The sequence below is a fragment of the Fringilla coelebs genome, assembly GCF_963513975.1.
Source record: "Fringilla coelebs genome assembly, chromosome: 6".
Lineage (NCBI taxonomy): Eukaryota > Metazoa > Chordata > Aves > Passeriformes > Fringillidae > Fringilla > Fringilla coelebs.
Window position 1 is genome coordinate 4,553,984 of NC_140034.1, and position 12,023 is coordinate 4,566,006.

Sequence of the window (12,023 nt, forward strand, 5' to 3'; positions counted from 1 at the left end):
AACTCGGGGTTTGTGAGACTGCAGCATAGATAAGAACTAATAAACATCTGAGTCCCAACAAGAAATTCCATCTTGAGCATTTATTCCCCACCCTTGATAAAAAGAAGCAAAGAATTCACCCACCTGAATATTGAAACCTGAATCATTCTGAGAACATCAAACCAAAGCAGGGGGGCTCTGCTCAAGCCTTCCTTGCTGGGATCACAGTGTTTTTAACACCCTGTGCCCCAGCCATGGAATGTGTCAAGCAGGGGAAAGCTGACTCAAACCACGAGATTCCACACGATTTTCCCTGCAGAATTCTCAATGAGGTTCCTTGAAGGATCCAGTCCTGGGCCTGAAGATGCTGCCATGAGGCTGCTTGCCAAAAAGTACTCATCAGCACATGCTGAAAGGAAAGTTTTGTTTTCCCCATGTGTTCAGTTTGGCAGGAGTTAAAATTTCAGTAAAACACACCCCCAAAACTATCAGGCAATGCAAATGAATGTCTCAGCTCCCAAACTGTGGGGAGAGGCCAAGCTGCCATGTGCTGGCTGCTTTCAGCCCATCAGTATCTTTATAATGAACATTTTTGGAATGTTTTTGGTCTGTCTCCTCTCAAAAGCAGCAGACTTGGAACTGTAACAGGTTTGTGTGTGCATGCAAACCTTACACCTCTGGGTTTAAGGCACAGGGGACACTTGGGTTGGGTTGGTTTTTGCAGCCCTAATTCTGCAGCCATTTAATGAAAGAACCTTTTTATTTTTAAATACACACAAGTATTTTTTCTGCTCTGCTGGCTGCAAGGAACAGTTTAGACATGAACATTAAAAGATTCTAAAAGCATCCAATAGAAGACTCAAATAAAAAGAGTCAAATAAATGATTATTTACATGATTGTTTTTCCCCTGGCAGAAGCACCATCAAAATCCACCCCTAACTGCTTTTCAATTGGTTTTATTCTTCCTTTAAAAAAAAGTTTGCCTGCCAATCAAGTGCTCTGAAATAAAGACAGTGGTCAATCCCAGGAGTGCTGTAAACCAGCCTAAATTACACAGCAGCAGGTCTAGGGAAGGGATTGGGAGGTTGGTTGGTTTGATTTGGCTTTTGAAAGACTTTTCCACAGTAGAGGTTAAGAAAAATATTCATTTGTCCCAACACTCTAGAAAATAGGAAATGGCATTTCCGTGGGATAGTGGCAATCCAGGGGATTCCATCTCTCCTGAAACTCTGTAGCTCAGCTGGGAGTGCAGCTTTTCTGGGAGAAAACAAGGTAAATAAAGCTATTTTTTTGCTTTAGTAAAGGCACTCAAATTCCAGCACCACTTCTAGAAAGGTGGCTTTGGAAGGAGGCACAGCTCAGTGTGGTCTGGGAGGAGAGGCTTCATGTTCTGCACACCATGGAATATTTATTCTGATAATAATTGGGAGTATCAATGTGAACATCAGAAATAAATTCTCCAAAATGCTAGCAGAAGTTTGAAATGCTTTTCCAAAACTGCTACCTTGCTGAAAGGGCACTGCATTGAAAGTAAGTCAAGATGTTACATTTTGAGATTTAGCTGGAAATATCCAAGATTTGTATCCTCCAAAATGGCTCTACCTCTGCCAGCAAAGAGAGATAAACGATGTAAACTCGGTCCACATTTTAAACTCACCAGCTCAGAAAGACACAAACTCAAACATCTGTTTATTACAAAAGGATTTTTATTGCAGTTATTTACACCCGTTCCTCGTTAAGTGTATAAATGTAAACATTTATTATAGATGTACTTCTCTTATCTTACAGTTCATCCCCTGCTCAGGTTAGATGACATTTTTTGAAGCATACAGGTGGTGAGGAAAGTTAAGCTATATTCACAGAATATACATCTGCCTGCAGGGAGACTCCTCCAGCCCTACGCCAGCGGGATGGACACTGTCCCGTTGGCTCTGCTCCTGCTCCTCGTGTGCACGCTGGATTCCGTGATGTCCTCGGAGTGATCCTCGCTCTTCTTCTCCTTCAGGCTGTTGATGAACCTCAGGGTGATCTCATCCCACTCCTCAGGCAGCAGCATGAGCAGGAACCCCATGCAGATGATGATGGTGGCCCCCAGCCGCACCACGCTGAAGATCATTTTGTGCTTCAACAGGTCCACGGCTGGGAGGAGAGGAAACAACAAGGGAATCAGAACAGCAGCAGGATGGGGGATGGCACCAGGAGCAGCCTGGCACGTCCCTGGGACCCTCTGTCCCACTCTGGGGGTGACTCTGGCCGTGGGGCTCACAGATCTCCCTGAGCTTTGATCTGACAGCGCAGTGCTGGAGGTGCCACAGCTCCTCTGTCCCTCCCTGCCTTGTGCAGGGTCTGAGGAAGCCTGGAGGGGCTGGATTAAACCTCAAGAGTTCCATGGTGAAGGGGGCTCAGCCTGGAGAAAAGGAGGCTCAGGGGGGACCTTCTTGCTCTCTGCAAGAAGAGGGTGCAGCCAGGTGGTGTGGCATTCACATTCTCTGGGGGAAAATCCCTTTGCCTAGGATTTTTTTCCCTGGGAAGCTGAGAAGCCTCAAAGAAAAAAGAAAACAATAATTATCTCATTTGCTTCTCCTCTGTTTTGCTCATGTGGAATGAGTCTGGAGGTTGTTTACCCACAGGTGATTGTTTCCTTGGTTTCTAGTGTGAGTGTTTTGACTCAAAATGGCCAATCAGTGCCAATCTGTGTCAGGACTCCAAAGAGAGTCACAAGTCTTCATTATTATCTTTTTAGCATTCTGTAAGTATCCTTTCTGTATTTTTTAACATAGTTTAGCTTAGTATTCTTTAATATAATATAGTATCTTAAAATAATAAATTAACCTTCTAAGAACACGGAGTCAGATTCATCATTCCTGCCTCTGTCTGGGGGGAACCCAAATACAACAAGGTGGGGTTCAGGTTCTGCTCCCAGAGAACAAGGGACAGGAGAAAAGGAAAAGACCCCAAGTTGGGACAGACTGGATATTCAGAAAAAATTCTTCTCTGAAAGACTGGTAAGGCACAGGCACAGGCACCCCCAAGAGCGATGAGGCTGAGACTGGAGAGCAGAGAGCTGTTCAAGAGCAGAGGTTTTTCAAGACAGGACTCTGGAGTAACTTTCCACCCAACAAATGATTTAAGCAATAAACTGCTTTCTGAGCTCCCTTGGGCTCGTTTTGGCAGCAGCAGCAGCAGCTGTGGCAGTGGTACCTGCATTTCCAGGGACGCTGAGCACGGTGCCGATGGAGATCAGGATGGGGTAGGTCAGCACCACCCCAACGTTAACCAGGATGTTGAAAGCTGGGGAAAAACAGAGAAAATAACACATGAAAATGGGGGAAAACACCAGAGTGAGGCATTTCTCCTCCACCCAGACCCTACAGGTATAATATGTGATATTAAGTATCCACATCACGATGAGGGAGTTGTCACAAAGTGATTGATTTTGGTTTTTTTCTGTATGAACGTGAAATTTGGGGAAATCCTTCACAGGGGAAAGGGGAGGGCTGAATGGCCTTTCACAAACCATAATACTGAGGCTATCATATTCCACAGGCTTTAATCAGTACAAAAAACCTGGTCTTTTGTTGTTTTGGGGTTTTTTTTTGTTACATGACAGCACACTCAGAGAACTTCAATTTCCACAAAAGATTAAAAAAAACCCTAAAATTTGCTTAAGTTTAACTTTTCCTTGAAAGATTAAAACCAAACTTAAATTGTTGATCACCCACCACCCAGTCCTGCTGCTGAGTCCCCTGCATTAGGCTGGGTTTAGACACTTGGGTGATAAATTATCCCTAATTTTGGGCCCCTAGGAGCTCACAGGGCAGCTGCAGCTGTGGTTGGTGCAGCTCAAGGTGCTCCCAGCAGCTCAGCTGCCAGCCTGGTCACATCTCAGGACAGGATGGGCAATGACATTCTCTTTGCTTCCATTTAATAAACACCAGTGAGACAAAAACCTCTTCAATTATGGAATAAAAGAGACTTTACCAAAGGAAAGGATGTTGTTATGTGTGGAAATTAAAATGCCCCTGGGCTGAATCTAACAGATATTTTGCTGGCAATTCTGGCTCAGAAAGAGGGAGCCTTATGTGAGCCCTGCTCAGAGCCTGCAGCACCCCCAGAAAGGTGCCCCAGCTCAAGCATCCCCCAGGAGCTGACTGAGAAAAAGCAGCTCCTTGAAATTGGATTTACAGCAGTCAAGCTGTGCCAGAGACAGGGGCATTGGTGTAGAACTATGGAAGGGATGGAAAAATGGGCAATTAGTAGTGCTGCTTCATGTTTACTCCCTGCTATTACTGTTAATTATTAATTATTATTAATTATAACTATGCTTTCATATCAATTATTAATTGTATCTCAATTAATAGTAATGTTTCATGAAGTGTAATGAAAAATATGAATCATTTCTAAGGAACACCAGTTTGCACTGGGACCAGGATTAATCTGTGAGAGAGCTCTGCTGCTTAAGGGGACAGAGGGGAAATTGTTTGTGCCTGAGGCCAATTTTATAAAGGGTTGGAGGGGTAAAATAAAGAAAGAAATAAATTGTTTTATCACTTACCTAGTAAAATAAATAAATAAATAAACAGTTTTCTCACTTACCTAACCAGAGGCCAGCTACTCCACACAGGTAACCCCATGGCACAGCAGAGAAGGGGTACCAGTACTCCACTTTTGTGAAGTAGAGGATGATGGGGGTGATGGAGATGAAGATGAAGTTGAAGAAGCCCAGGGTGGACACGAAATGAGCTGCTTCTCCGAAGTTTGCACTCCCAAGAAACATTTTGAACAAAACCTGCAGAGGAGAGGAGAGGAGAGAGGAGGGGTTTAGATTCCATGCTGTCATGGAAGCACTCCATTCCCTTGGGGAGAGTGCACAAAGGCCAACGTGCCTCAGCCCAGCCCTTTTCTCACACAGGAGTCTTGCAAGGGGATCCCTGGTGGGATTTCTGCCCTTTCCTGGGTTTTAACTCCATGTCTTTACCACAGGGATGGCTGAGTCTGTATAACAAAGCTCTACACAAAATGCCACGAGGAGCATGTGTACAGGAACCCAGGAAAAACCAAGAATAAACCAAGAACTCAAGGACACACAGTCCATGCAGTAAGTGTAGAGGATCTGGGCTGAGTGTGGCAGTGCTGGGGTTTGGGAGGAGGATCCAGTGACTTCCACAGCATCACCCTGCTGTGAGAGGAAATCCAGCTGGAAGGGCTCACTCTGTGAGAACCTGTCCTCTATGAGCCTCAGTTCATGGACTTTGAGTGACTTTTGAAAGGCCACAACAAACTTTGAGTGAGATGAGCAAAGTCTAAAGCTGCAAGGGCAGCTTCTGATCCTGCCACAACCCACTCCAAACTTTACACACACAAACACAGCCATGCTCAGCCCAACCTGTTCCCAAGACAGAACCCCTGCCTTTCCCAGCCCTCACCCTCCAGAGCAGCCACTTCTTCCAAGCAGAAGGGTCTCTAATGAACAGCCTGTGCCAGGCTCACACCAGGGCTCTGAGCCCAGCCTGTGCCAGGGGCTGCAGGGCAGACCTGGGATGAGCTGTTCCACCCTGGCTCTCCTCCCTGCTGCACTTGGAGAGCCCCTTTGAAAAGCGTTGATAAACTCTTGTTGCCATGATTTAAAAATGATCTTAAACTCCTCCTGGCGTGGCAGTGGAGATTTCATTAAAGGCTCATCAAGAAAAGCCATTCTGGGAAATTGGCAGATGCCAACTAATTACCCTCACGGCAGCTTTCCTGACATTGTCACAACACGAGTGACGCGGGAGTGAGGAACACAACAAAACATTTATTTCACATCCACTCTCTTTGTACTTGTGTCTTCTTAATGTGAATGAATTCAGGAGTGCCAACAAACAGTCATGACCTACCTTATAGAGAGCAGATGTGGAGGCTGATCCCACGGCGTAGGCCACCCCAATAATTGAATCACCCTGGAAACCATCTGCATATGCCATCATTACAATTCCTGTGATGGCCATGATTGCTGCCACTATCTGCACAGACAAAGCAAAGCAGTGTAAAGCTGAGATCATCTCTGGGAGGGGCTTCTCATGAGCGTCATCACCCACTTGCTCTGACCTGGAGCTTTCTTATTATCCCTTCAATAGGAAAGATTGTGGGAGAGATGTAAAGCAAAATGAAATGCACTGACAGGGATGTGGATCTCCAGCACTGCAAATTCTGCTGGGGCCTGCTGACAGAACATCCATCATTAAGGATTTTGTCAGCTAAACATCCACCTGGGAGAGGCAACTGCAAGACCAAGAAATTTTAAGACATCAGGCTCTACTGTACAACAAGAAAAATATTTAGCAAAGCCACCAATTTGACTTGAAATGCAAACATTAGATGACCAAACAGCCTGGAAATTAGTCCAGGGGAATGAGCCCTGTATTTTGGAATACCAGGATACCACAGGGAGCTCTTCCAGCCCTTTTGGCTGTGCCCTGACAGGTTTTTTTGGACAGACAATACCAAATTTCTTCATGAAGCTTTACATCTGTGCTTAGGTTTTTGGCCTCATTTGAAAATCCCAGAGAGAGCATTTAAGGAGCTTCAAAGAAAAAGAACAGGAATCATTAACTACACCACATCTGAAATCCTGGGTCTTGACTCCAAGAACCTTAAGGAAGTGGTAGGGAGCCCAAAGTGTTTTATTCTTTAAAAAACTCCCCCTCTCCACCTAATTGCCCTCAGCAGGTAAATGTGCAGTGTGAATTTCAAAGACACTGAATACCCAACTGAGTGTTTCCTGAGCCAGTGCACATCTCCTGAGCCAACACCAACGTGACATGGGCACTCTGCCTCTTGAAAACCTCACTGAACTTTAAGAAATATTTAGTCCTGGATTTAAAACTAAGCTTCAGCCCACAGACTTCAAAGACTTCACCTTGATCCAAACATGTGCCCTCCTGTAAAACAGCTTTTCAGAGCTCACAGTTTTGCCAAGAGTCCCAGAAAACCACTGACACTCATCCCAGGCAGATGTGAGCCAGACTGAGGCAACAAGCACAAAAAATCCCACAGGATAACTTCAGCAGAGCCAGTCAGCAGAGCAAAACCACATTTCAAGGGACACACAACTGACTCAGGTGAAGCTGTTCCCACACAGGGGACAATGGGGAACCCAGAATCACCTCCCAGGGCAGGGCCAATCTCTGAGACTCCAGGTAAAAATGTCAGTGGTCCTAAACCCCATAGGCATCCAGGCCAACATCTTCCCAGGAAAACTCATCTCCTGGGTGCAGCTGTGAGTCCTTCCCCCTCACCATCAGCCCTATTTCACCAGTCCTTGAGGCACACAGGTGCCCCCTCACCTGGCAGTGGCTGTGCCAAAGCCACAAACCCCACTGCAAGTCTGTGTCCCACCTTACTTCCATGTAAAACACCCCAGCTCCAGGATACAGGTCAGCAAAACCTGGGGGTATCACCAATACTCCAAATTCACCATGAAATGGAGCTGAAATCCAGATCCCCCAGGGTATGGTGTCTTAGGCTGGAAATGGGGGTATTCTACTGCCATCTCTGAAGAGGTGGGGCAGTTTTCTTTGCCTCTCCCACAGCCCATCCTCCCTCCAGCAGATCTCTGCTGTCCATGGCCACTGAGTGTCCCTGCAGGGCTGATCCAATTCCACCATCCCATGGGGAGATGCTGCGCCCAGGGCAGGAGCCAAGCATTCCTACCTGGATCCAATCTGCCCTGGAACAGCACAGCAGCCTCTGCCCCCTGCATTCCCAGAGGAGCAGCTTTCTCCTGCCCTGCATTCCCAGAGGGAGAGCAGGCCCATCTCCAGCAGCCCTGCAGCTGCAGAGGAAAACTCCCCCCTTGTGCAGGATCCTGCTGCAGCAGAGCCACAGCTGGCACTGCAGGAGGGCTGAGCCCCATGGGATGGGACTGTGCCACCCCCTGGGATGGGACTGTGCCACCACCCTGGGATGGGACTGTGCCACCACCCCTGGGATGGGACTGTGCCACCACCCCTGGGATGGGACTGTGCCACCACCCTGGGATGGGACTGTGCCACCCCCCTGACACACAGGGGGACAGGGCATGGTCTGGCTCTGGCAGTAATTTTTGTTGTTTTTTTTTTTTTTCTTGTTCATTTGTACTATTGCATTTGTATTTTTTTAGTTTTCCCAGTAAAAAACTGTTATTCCTACTCCCATATCTCTGCCTGAGAGCCTTTTAATTTCAAAATCATAATAATTTAGAGGGAGGGGATTTACAGTTTCCATTTCAGGCTCCTGCCTTTCCTTAGCAGACACCTGGCTTTTCAAACCAAGACACGTGTGCTGGAGTCCCCCCAATCTCTCAGTGGTGTGAGGAGACCTGGCAGGGTTTTAGCAAGAGGACACCAGGAGGTTTCCCCCTTTTCCTTCCCAGGATAACAAATTCCAGCAGTGGGACCATCCTGGGAGACACCACAGGAGTCCCAGCCTCGACATCCAGGGACAGCCAGGGGACAGTCCCAGCCTCAGACATCCACAGCCTCTGCTCTGGGTGTGCAGAACTCCCTGTCCTGCCTGGCTGGACTCACCTCAGGCTGCCCTCCACATCCTGCCCTGCACAGAAATTCAGGATTTCAGCTGTCAGCTGGAGGATGTCTAGCAATGTGTCAGTCTCAGAAGGCAGAACAGAAGAGTGCAATGTAGCAATGCCCTCCTTCCAAGGGCAAGGATGGAGATTTAACTCTTGGTGCCCTCACTGCTCAGTCCTTTCCTTGTGTCAGTGAAAATGTGTAGATCCATCATCCCCTTTCTTCCTATCATGAAAAACTCACTCCCAGTTTGTCTAAACCAAATTTAGAGAGCCAGATCCCTAATTTAATCAATTATTTATACAGCCAAGCACTTTTTTCCCCCCTGAAACAACTAAAATGATGGACACATGGAACTTTAACACCTCCTGAGACTGAAAACAGCAAAAACATTATTTAAATTTCATGCTCAAGGCTCCTCCTGCATGTTACATACCAGGGCATCAGCACAGCTGACCTGTGCCTGCCTCAGGTGCTGGCTTTAGAAACCTGAGCTCACATCTGCAGGCTGCTCTGCAAGGTCACAGGGAAGCAAAGGTGGCTGTCAGCTCATTAAATGAGGCTTTTAATTAATGGAGGAGTGTAGTAACTTTCTTTTGGAGCCTCCTAGGTAAAGAATGAAATTAGCTTGCCTCGTTTTTTTCCTTTTTTCCCTGAAAGAGAGCAATGCCAACCAACAGTTTATCAGAAACATTTTTTTTTCTATGTGGAGCACAGCAGAAAATGAGGTGTAAAGAATCACAGAATGGTTTGGGTTGGAAGAAAACTTAAAAGATCTTCCAGTTCCAACACCCTGCCATGGCAGGGACACCTTCCACTAGGCCTGGTTGCTCCAAGCCCCTCCAACCTGGCCTTGAACACCTTCAAGGATGGGGAAGAAACCTCTCTCCAGGCTGAATTCAACATTTTCAGGGGAGAAAAATGTCCCCAGACTACTCTGCACCTACCTAAAAGCATTGATTCAACTCCACACATGAAGCCCAACCAAGGGCTTAAACATGCAAACATATAAGCATGTGTCTAACTAAGCAGCACAAGACAGCAGAACTACTCAAATATGTAAAATCTTTGAAATATTTGTGTTTGCTTGGAGGCAAAGCTGCCTGAACTTCCAAAATTGTAACATGGATGTGTTGTTAATTTGAGAGAGAGAGGTTCAGAAATGTCCAAGCCAAGGTCAGGGTGCAGGCAGGGATGGTTTTGTGTGTGCTTGCCCAGGGCAGGAGATACTTCAAGGTATCTGAGCTCTACCTGCACTACCTTTATAGGTAAATAGAACCAGAGAATTGTTAAGGGTGGAAAAGACCTCACTGAGTCCAACCCTTCTCCTAACACTGCCAGATCCACCCTAAACTATGTCCCCAAGCACCACATCTACACATTGCCTGAACATTTCCAGGCATGGTGACTCCACCACTCCCCTGGGCAGCCTGTTCACCACCTGACCACCCTTTCTGGGAAGAAATTTTTCCTAATACCCCACCTGTGCTACAGCTTCACCACTGATGGCACGAGGCTCTCTCTGCAGAGCACACAACTCTGGCACCTCAAACACAGCCACAGCAGCTGAAACTTTGTGTCCAGCCTTTTGCAGGGCTCAGGGTGGCCAGCAGGACAGGTTTGTCTTTGGATGTGGCATCTAAAAATCCAGCCCTGCAGCTTGGCTGGCAGCTGCTTTCAGGTGTGCAGGAAGGGTGCCAGGGGATCACAGCGATGTCAGGCAGATCCCACATCCCGTGGGCATCCATGGCCAGTTTGGGGATTGCTGCAGCCACACTGGGCAGACAGGGAGCTGGGAATGTGCTGCAGAGCCACTGCTGTCCCAAGCACCTGGAACACAAACCCTGTGAGGAATGACTGAGGGAGCTGGGGGTGCTCAGCCTGGAGGAGAGGAGACTCAGGGCTGGCCTTATCACTCCCTACAACTCCTGAAGGGTGACTGTGCTCAGGTGGGGTTGGGCTCTTTCTCCAGGCAGCACTGACAGAACCAGTGCACACAGTCTGCAGCTGCACCAAGGGAAATACAGGTTGGATAGCAGGAAAAAGTTTTTTACAGAAAGGGTGATAAAGTTCTGGAATGCTCTGCCCGGGGAGGTGGTGGAGTCCCCATCCCTGGGTGTGTTTAACAAAGCCTGGATGTGGCACTGGGTGCCAGGGTTTAGGTGAGGTGTTGGGGCTGGGTTGTACTGGATGATCTTGAAGGTCTCTTCCAACCCAGTGATTCTGTGAATTCTGTGAATTTTGTGAATTCTGTGAATCCCCACCTCGAAGTCACCCGGAGGCGCTCGATGGCCCCGGAACTCTGGAGCTGAGCTGAGCTGAGCTGAGCTGAGCTCCTTGGAAAAGCTGCCTGAGCTCCTGGGTGCAGATTTTTTCCACAAAAACGTGGCTGAGGGTATAGGATTAGACCTTAATTTCTTTTCATGTCCTCACTGCTCAAATAACCCAATTCCTGCTGCTCTCCAAGGGGCTGCGGGCGAGAGCAGCTGAGGCACTCAGGCACAAAAAGCTGGGTCTGTGCTGCTCTGCTGCACTTCAGCTCTCCAACACTCCTGCGTGGTTATTAACATAATTAAGTGTTATTCTGTCAGGAGAGCTGCTGGAAAACACTGTGAATTACCTCTCCAGCAATGGGCATCCAGGCTCTGCCAAGGAGCAGTGAAATCCAGTTTATGTGCAGGATCTGCTGCTCATTTTTCCCTCCAGGTTTTTTCTGTGTGAACCTCATGGTGTTTACAGAATTCATACTAATGCATATTCATGGCAACCTTTTTTTAGTCAGTGAGAAATAATAACTGAAAACAGCTTTTATTTCTACGTTTCTTAAACAGAGCAGGCTGTAGAACACAAGAGCTGTGCTTGCTCTGCCAGAAAGATGCTGCTTCGAGAGGAAAATTTGCTTAAAGGGTACAAAATGTTCATTTTTTTCAGATGATCAAGGGGTGGAGGGGGGTAGTTCTTGTTCTTGTTATTTCTGAAGAGAACTGAGGGATTTACACCCTGTTTATTCTTTGAGAGAGTCAGTGGGCTGAGGGTGGGTCACATTCACCTGATCTTTCTGTATTTTCAGGGTTGTAGGAAATAGATACCCAGGTGTTTGGCTTTACCTTCAAGCACTGGCTCACCTCCCCAGCCTGGCAAGTACAGTGCTCTGCTCAGTGTCCTGGTGGCTGCTGCAAAAGCCAGATGAGATACCTGTGCAACAGGATGTCTTTTGCTTTCATTTCTGAACCCTTCTATCACACTATTAATCAAAAAAAAAAAAAAAAAGAAAAAAAAAAGAAAAAAAAAGAAAAAAAAAGAAAAAAAATTAAAAAAAAAAAAAAAAAGAAAAAGCTCCTGTGCCCATTTTCGAAAAACACACTGACTTGGATGAGTGTCCTGATCCACCATGCTTTCCATGGAACTTAAATCCAGCTGCTGTTGGTCCCTTCTGGTCACAGCCACCACACCTGGCCCCAGCCAGTGCCTAATGAAGCTCAAGGTTTCCAATAATT

General features: G+C 46.9%; 1 protein-coding gene across 2 annotated transcripts in view; it reads right to left on the reverse strand.

Annotated features, from left to right (window-relative positions):
• Nucleotides 1-1,877: 1,877 nt before the first annotated feature.
• Nucleotides 1,878-12,023, reverse strand: part of SLC35F4 (solute carrier family 35 member F4) — a gene marked incomplete at both ends in the record, with an annotated part of 114,596 nt that continues 104,450 nt past the window's right edge. For both annotated transcript variants that reach the window (XM_084207393.1, XM_084207392.1), the window contains 4 exons: nucleotides 1,878-2,119; nucleotides 3,182-3,271; nucleotides 4,577-4,769; nucleotides 5,857-5,982. In XM_084207393.1, the coding sequence (XP_084063519.1) occupies nucleotides 1,878-2,119; nucleotides 3,182-3,271; nucleotides 4,577-4,769; nucleotides 5,857-5,982 (651 nt within the window). The remainder of the gene's footprint in view (nucleotides 2,120-3,181; nucleotides 3,272-4,576; nucleotides 4,770-5,856; nucleotides 5,983-12,023) is intronic.